Here is an 8498-nt window from a genome sequence, read left to right on the forward strand (position 1 = left end):
TTTTCAAAGCCAAGGAATCCATTTATTGAAAAGAAAAAAAAATTATTTATTGAAAAGAAACAAGGGGGTGGAGTGGGGAACAGAGCAATCACAGATTCGCGTATGTCCTGTCTGGTGTGCTGTGCAGTGAGTGCCTGCACTTCAGGGCAGCTATACTGCATGGTGATTGGGGGTTGAGTGCAGAGGGAAGGGTCGTGGTTTTCAGGGCTGGGTGGTGAAGATACAGGTGTTTGGAGGCAGCGGGTGGCGTGAAGAACACAGAAGTTGGGGAAAGTGGGTTGAAGGTGACAGTCGGGCACAACGGAAGAAGAGTTTTGGGACAAAGGCTGTAGGGGGGGGTGGCGTTTTCTTTTGCGGTACTGCTCCTCTTTCTGCATGGCTACAAGCTCCTGGATAGCATCTGCTTGGCGCTCCAGGATGCTTATGAGCCTATCAGTGCTTTGCTGCTGGTGCGCGGTGCTTTGCCGCCGGTGCGCTGCGTTTTCTCCTGGCGGATCCTGCTTTCTCTCTCTCCCTCCAGTCCTGTGCTTTCTCATTCTCTTTAATAGATTGCCACATTACTTCTTGCAGCATGTCTTCTTTGCTTTTTCGCGGTCTCTTCCTGAATCTTTGTAGTCTCTGAGCAGGCGATAAGAGGGGACGGCTGAGGTCTCAAGGTTGATGCAGCTGTATAGGCAAAATGCAACATTTAACAGAGGCAGCATTGTTTATACCAGACAAAGTAATGATTCCCCCGCACCCTAAGGAGTAGAAAACACATAGGGTCTACACAATAGCATAATTTTCCCGTCTGAAACAGAGCACACATATAGAATCATTGAATCATAGAATATCAGGGTTGGAAGGGACCTCAAGAGGTCATCTAGTCCAACCCCCTGCTCAAAGCAGGACCAATTCCTAACTAAATCATCCCAGCCAGGGCTTTGTCAAGCCGGGCCTTAAAAACCTCCAAGGAAGGAGACTCCACCACCTCCCTAGGTAAAGCATTCCAGTGCTTCACCACCCTCCTAGTGAAATTGTGTTTCCTAATATCCAACCTAGACCTCCCCCACTGCAACTTGAGACCATTGCTCCTTGTTCTGTCCATCTGCCACCACTGAGAACAGCCGAGCTCCATCCTCTTTGGAACCCCCTTCAGGTAGTTGAAAGCAGCTATCAAAATCCCCCCCCCCCCCCATTCTTCTCTTCTGCAGACTAAACAATCCCAGTTCCCTCAGCCTCTCCTCATAAGTCATGTGCTCCAGACCCCTAATCATTTTTTGTTGCCCTCCGCTGGACTCTTTCCAATATTTCCACATCCTTCTTGTAGTGTGGGGCCCAAAAACTGGACACAGTACTCCAGATGAAGCCTCACCAATGTCCGAATAAAGGGGAACGATCATGTTCCTCGATCTGCTGGCAATGCCCTACTTATACAGCCCAAAATGCCGTTAGCCTTCTTGGCAACAAGAGCACACTGTTGACTCATATCCAGCTTCTCGTCCACTGTGACCCCTAGGCCCTTTTCTGCAGAACTGCTACCTAGCCATTCGGTCCCTAGTCTGTAGCAGTGCATGGGGATTCTTCCGTCCTAAGTGCAGGACTCTGCACTTGTCCTTGTTGAACCTCATCAGGTTTTTTTTGGCCCAATCCTCTAATTTGTCTAGGTCCCTCTGTATCTGATCCCTACCACTCCAGCGTATCTACCACGCCTCCCAGTTTAGTGTCATCTGCAAACTTGCTGAGAGTGCAGTCCACACCATCCTGCAGATCATTAATAAATATATTAAACAAAATATCCCACGGGAACCTCAAAATGGTGAGTAAGGGGGGACTGATTGTTTCAGGGCTGCACTGTCCTCTGGGTTTCTGTGCCTTGGGGAGAGCCAACAGCTTCAGGGGGCACCTACACTGAACACTGTCCCAACATTTTCCACAGGAGTTCGTCCTGGACGATATCTCGCTGCTGAGGGGTGACCTGGGAAGCAAGGGAGGGTCTTCTACTGCAATGCGGCTTCCGCCCTGGCCCATATGCCGCTTGCCTGTGTGCAGCAATGGCCCCGCCCCTCGCGGCACAGTGGCGCAGACACGTTAGCCTGGCTGGGGACAAGGACCCACGGTGGCTCTCTCCCGATAATCCTGCACAAGTGCATTGCACACATTCTGGATGAGACATTCGAGGAGATTACCAAGGCCGATTACCGCAATGTGATAAACCACATCAATGCACTATTCCGCATCTAGGCATGCATGCCTAACCCTCCTCTCCCAAAGAGCCCGCACCGAAAAAATTCCTTCCCGAAAAAAAAACGCTTACCGGGAACCTGCTCTTCTGTTTGTCCTCCACCAACTACCAGCCGCTGCGACTGGCTACCTTCCTCCTGGCTCGAGAAGAGCTCCTGGCTGCATGGCTCCAGGGATTCCGGGGTGTCTCCATCCGGCCCACCACCATCACTCCCGTTTTCCTCCTCCTCCTCCTCCCCCCGCCACCTCGGCTCTGAAGTGTCCATGGTGGTGCTCAGAGTGGAGGTGGGGTTAACCCCAAGTATTGCATCCAGCTCTTTGTAGAATTGGCAGGTCGCGGGGGGAGCACCCGAGCGGCCGTTCGCGTCGCGGGCTTTGCGGTAGGCACTCCGCAGCTCCTTCACTTTAATCCTGCACTGCAGGGTGTCCTGGTCATGGCCCCTTTCCATCATGACCTTTGATACCTTCCCAAAGGTATCGTAATTCCTACGGCTAGAGCGCAGCTGGGATTGTACAGCTTTCTCCCCCCAAACACTGATGAGGTCCAGCAACTCGCCATTGCTCCATGCTGGGGCTCGCTTGGCGCGTGGAGGCATGGTCACCTGGAAAGATTCGCTGATAGCACTCCACGCCACGCCTAGCTGAACAAACAAGAAGGGGATTTTTAAAATTCCCGGGGAATGTAAAGGGCGGGTCACATGGTTGGTTACCTGAGGCCAGGGCAGTAGAGTTTGAACTGATGACCAGAGTGGCTAGAACAGGCATTGTGGGATACTGCCGAATACTTCTGGAGGCCATTCACAGCGCATTGGGCAGCCACACTGGCGCCACAGCGCAGCAGTGGCTGCGCAATACTTGCTATTCCTCTCGGAGAGGTGGAGTACAAGCAGCGCTGCAACCACGGAGATACAGCGCTGCAAATGCCTTGCCAGTGTAGACGGGGAGTGAGTTACAGCGCTGGGGGAGCCTTTACAGCGCTGTAACTTGCAAGTGTAGCCAAGGCCTTAGAAATCAAGCAAGTATACAGCCAATATTCATAAGTTCAAATAAAAAAATGATATATGTGTACAAATAGGATGAATAGATTCAGTAAACCATAACCTTTACAGAGATATGTTACATGGCACATGTAGCATAAAACACATTCCAGTTATGTCATATTCCCATAAAGCATTATGGGACACATCGCCACAGTAGCCCTTTCTGTTGATGTATTCAGTGGCAAGGTGATCTGGTGCCAAAATAGGGATGTGTGTGTTGTCTCTTGCTCCACCACAGTTCAGGGACCCCATTGCTGCACTTCCATCCACTATGTCCTGCATACTGCCAAGAGTGACAGTCCTGTGTAGCAGGGGATGAGTAATGGCCCTACACACTTGCTGTCAGGGAGCACAGGTCTTCAACTCTGCCCCAGGGCTCTTTGGAGCTAGAACGCTCCCACCTGCCAATGAGTGGTCCCCTAGCAGCTGTCAGAATAGGAGCTGGGCTGTCCTGCCCAGTCCCAGCTGCAGCATTACCATGCTGACCCACCTCTGAGCACCATCCCCTGCCAGCTCAGAGGATGCTTGCAGCCGGGTGGGGAAGGGACTGCATGGCAGCCAAGGAGCCCAAGGGCCAGCGTGTCAGGAGCCGAGAGGCAGCCAGAGCTGGGTAGCAGGTCAGCCTTTACAGCAGAGCCCCCAGTGGGGAGCAGGAAAGAACAGCTGATGCCCGGCAAGCCAAATGGAAGGCCCTTGCTGCCATCTCTGACCCCTGCGTTCCCTTGCCAGGCAGCCCTTTTCCCTCCCCTGCAGAGCATTCTCTGAGCTAGCAGGTGCTGGTACTGGGCCTGCCTGGGAGTGGAAGGGTGCTCAGAGGTAAGTCAGCATATGCATGCTGCATCCCAGGACTGGGCAGGGGAGCCCATGGGCTGGAACTGCTGGGAGCCTGGGGTGGAGTTGAGAAGCAGGGCCGCCTAGAGAGTGGAGTGACCAGCTAGGAGCAGGAGATGGGCACAGGCAGGGGGATGCAGGGGGAGGCGGGGATGGGACAGGCTCTAGGGATGTCACCCCCTGCTTCCCTGGGCCTCTCCCAGCTCTCCCACTGCCCCCATCTACCAGGGCCCCTACCTGGCACTGAGAGAAATTGAGGTTTGCAGGGGGGGGCCCCAGGACAAACACCTCGACTGAGTAAAAATCAGCACTGAAAGCTTCCAGAGTGTGATTGTGACTCGCTTCTCAGCTGTCAGTGCAGCTCTCATTCTGATGTCCCTGCGCGGAGAGCTGGGGCAAGCTCAGCTCACAGATCCAGGAGTGTGGTCTTGCGCATCCAAGAGTTCTGCAGCCACTTCTTGACATCCCAAACCTGCATGACAATGAGATCCCACCAGTTAGTGTTCCTTTCTTAGACCCAGAAGTGCTGCTCCACCATTTGTAGCTGCTCCGTGAACACCACCAATGTCTTTTTCACTATCTCCCTTAGCAAACTGTCGTCCAAGAAAGCATCATATCCCCCGTTGTTACAGTTCTTCCTATGGGTCTGCAAATACTGGAGGATCATTTGTCCTGTATTTGCAATGTTCATGAGAACAGAGCAGAGCTCTGAGGACTCCAGGCTTCTGTCAGAGATGTGGCAGACACTGAAAAGTGTTGCATAGGTTTGTGGGGTTTAAAAAAAGGCACAAAAAATCTGGGATCAGAATGGTATTATTGGATGGAGAATGATGTATTCTGGGAACTTGATCCCTAGCACATTTCTACCCCCCAACACATTGTGAAAACTTTCCCAAAGGCTTTGCACTGGGTGGTGCCATATGCCACAGTGGTGCACTGCACATTGCATTGACACCAGCGCTCCTGGTGAGTACAAGCTGTGCTGATGCAAACAGCCAAGTGTGCGTGCCCCTGTGCGATCTACTAACAGTGGCAGCTGTACACTGACAAACCTTGCGTCAACCAAAATTTGTAGCGTAGACGTGGCCAGAGCTGTGTTCGCAACCGTACACTCTACACTAGACTGACGGTAGGAGAAGAATGTTCCCGTCTTTAGGAACTCCAGCACTTCCAGTTTCCCTCAGTAAAAAACACCTCTTCTGTTATAACGAATTCTAGTTTGAGCCTCCTTTACCTTTCAGAGTGGTGCTCCTCTTTGCCAAAGGTTTCTGCCGACCCCTCAATCAGCGCCTAGTGGAGTCGGCTTTTCTTTAACAGGATAAACTGAACTCTTTCCCCTTCCTCTGGTGAAACGTTGACCGAGACCTTAGGTCAGCCTGGGCAGGCACGAGGAGGGGCATAACAGGCCACTGCAGCTGCTGGAGAAAAAATGTAAACAGCTTCATGGTGATGGGCATTGTGCCAGCAGCAGTTGGTCTGCAGATTTGAAAATAAGGCGCCAAATGTTTTTGAAAGAATACGGAGTTTGTTTGCATTGCTGTTGGGACCACTGCCAAGGTTTTATGTCGTATTAGTATGGGACTGTGTGCAAGGCAGCTCCCCTCCAAAACATCGCAGCCTGGGCAGCAATGATTTTCAGTGATTGCTACACCAGGCTCTACAGCTTGGACTAGGGAGGACTAATAAAGGGAGTGTCATGAATTCACAGATTTAATCAGCAACCCCCCTTCCTCTACTAATACTGAACATGTGACCGTTAGTGTCCAACAAATGTCAAACAGATGATTAGTTCTGCTGGGGTTCACCCTACTGCAGATTGGTGAAACCTGAAATTCTGCACGTTATTAAGAACTCAACAGTGATCATTCAGTCATGTTTGTACTAGTGGGTTATGAACCCAAAAGCCAAGTGTGCAAGCTATTCCTCTAATGGGCCAAACTGGAACAGCTAGTCTCAAAGCCCAGAATTATGGAGAAAGTTGGGATCTGGATTCCGAACCCCCAAATTCCAGAGAGTTCAGATCTGGGGTTTGGTTCTGCACACTTATAGAGATCATGGAATCATAGAATCATAGAATATCAGCGTTGGAAGGGACCTCAAGAGGTCATCTAGTCCAACCCCCTGCTCAAAGCAGGACCAATTCCCAACTAAATCATCCCAGCCAGGGCTTTGTCAAGCCGGGCCTTAAAAACCTCCAAGGAAGGAGACTCCACCACCTCCCTAGGGAACCCATTCCAGTGCTTCACCACCCTCCTAGTGAAATAGTGTTTCCTAATATCCAACCTGGACCTCCCCCACTGCAACTTGAGATCATTGCTCCTTGTTCTGTCATCTGCCACCACTGAGAACAGCCGAGCTCCATCCTCTTTGGAACCCCCTTCAGGTAGTTGAAGGCTGCTATCAAATCCCCTCTCATTCTTCTCTTCTGGAGACTAAACAATCCCAGTTCCCTCAGCCTCTCCTCATAAGTCATGTGCTCCAGACCCCTAATCATTTTTGTTGCCCTCCGCTGGACTCTTTCCAATTTTTCCTCATCCTTCTTGTAGTGTGGGGCCCAAAACTGGACACAGTACTCCAGATGAGGCCTCACCAATGTCGAATAAAGGGGAACGATCACGTTCCTCGATCTGCTGGCAATGCCCCTACTTATACAGCCCAAAATGCCGTTAGCCTTCTTGGCAACAAGAGCACACTGTTGACTCATATCCAGCTTCTCGTCCACTGTGACCCCTAGGCCCTTTTCTGCAGAACTGCTACCTAGCCATTCAGTCCCTAGTCTGTAGCAGTGCATGGGATTCTTCCGTCCTAAGTGCAGGACTCTGCACTTGTCCTTGTTGAACCTCATCAGGTTTTTTTTGGCCCAATCCTCTAATTTGTCTAGGTCCCTCTGTATCCGATCCCTACCCTCTAGTGTATCTACCACGCCTCCTAGTTTAGTGTCATCTGCAAACTTGCTGAGAGTGCAGTCCACACCATCCTCCAGATCATTAATAAAGATATTAAACAAAACCGGCCCCAGGACCGACCCTTGGGGCACTCCGCTTGAAACCGGCTGCCAACTAGACATGGAGCCATTGATCACTACCCGCTGAGCCCGACGATCTAGCCAGCTTTCTATCCACCTTACAGTCCATTCATCCAGCCCATACTTTTTTAACTTGGCGGCAAGAATACTGTGGGAGACCGTATCAAAAGCTTTGCTAAGGTCAAGGAATAACACATTCACTGCTTTCCCCTCATCCACAGAGCCAGTTATCTCCTCATAGAAGGCAATTAGGTTAGTCAGGCACGACTTCCCCTTGGTGAATCCATGCTGACTGTTCCTGATCACTTTCCTCTCCTCTAAGTGTTTCATAATTGGTTCCTTGAGGACCTGCTCCATGATTTTTCCAGGGACTGAGGTGAGGCTGACTGGCCTGTAGTTCCCTGGATCCTCCTTCTTCCCTTTTTTAAAGATGGGCACTACAGTAGCCTTTTTCCAGTCATCTGGGACCTCCCCCGGTCGCCATGAGTTTTCAAAAATAATGGCTAATGGCTCTGCAATCTCATCCGCCAACTCCTTTAGCACCCTCGGATGCAGTGCATCCGACCCCATGGACTTGTGCACGTCCAGTTTTTCTAAATAGTCCCGAACCACTTCTTTCTCCACAGAGGGCTGGTCACCTTCTCCCCATACTGTGCTGGCCAGTGCAGCAGTCTGAGAGCTGACCTTGTTCGTGAAGACAGATAGGTCATTTGGATTCAGATCTGGAGTTTGAATTGAGGATTCTGCCCATTATATTAATTTAATTCGATTTAAACACACCTCAGATACACCAGTCTCAGGTTCCTTATGGTCCTCTGTGAATTAAAGACACATGGCTGGATTTTCTCATCAGCTATAGCCCCTTTGCACCACTCAGCAGCACAAAGGGGCTGAATTCTGGCCATAAATGCACAGTGGAAAATGGCCCCTGTGCAGGGAAACTCCCCATTGGCATAAGGCATCAGAAGTAGCAAAAACAACTCCTGTGCCACCTCCCTACAGCTCCACCTCTCCTTTGTATCCAAGTGGTGCTCAAGTGCAGTGGAGAGCTGGGTGCACAAGCTATAACCAATATACCCCTGCAAACCAACCCTATCTCCCTACAGACACGCATTAATATGCACATTCAATTACATCACCAAATCCCCTCCCAGGAGACCCTGCCCCACCCACTCTCTCCCACCCCAAAAGCCCACTCACAAAGGTGGAGGAGCTGGCAACTGAAATGAGGTGAGTGTGATTCACATTTAAAAACAATCCATTTTTTTTTTCAAAATACTGAAACCCAAAAAAGCTTCAGTTTTTATTTTCCCCTTTTTTAGACGCAACATGGAAAAAAAGGAAAGAAAGAGGAAAAAAAACAAATGCTGAATAATAAC

The 8498-nt window shown here is 50.5% G+C and overlaps 1 protein-coding gene across 1 annotated transcript; it reads right to left on the minus strand.

The window, feature by feature from the left end:
• Window positions 1-511: 511 nt before the first annotated feature.
• On the minus strand, window positions 512-5573 carry LOC135977449 (zinc finger and SCAN domain-containing protein 20-like). The gene is made up of 3 exons (XM_065578524.1): window positions 5329-5573; window positions 2297-4566; window positions 512-666 (listed from the first exon to the last, which is right to left on the minus strand). The coding sequence occupies exons 2-3, from the start codon at window positions 2817-2819 to the stop codon at window positions 542-544; spliced, it is 648 nt and encodes a 215-aa protein (XP_065434596.1). The 5' UTR covers window positions 2820-4566; window positions 5329-5573; the 3' UTR covers window positions 512-541.
• Window positions 5574-8498: the final 2925 nt, after the last annotated feature.

This window comes from Chrysemys picta, chromosome 25 (genome assembly GCF_011386835.1).
Source record: "Chrysemys picta bellii isolate R12L10 chromosome 25, ASM1138683v2, whole genome shotgun sequence".
In the NCBI taxonomy this organism is placed as follows: Eukaryota; Metazoa; Chordata; order Testudines; family Emydidae; genus Chrysemys; species Chrysemys picta.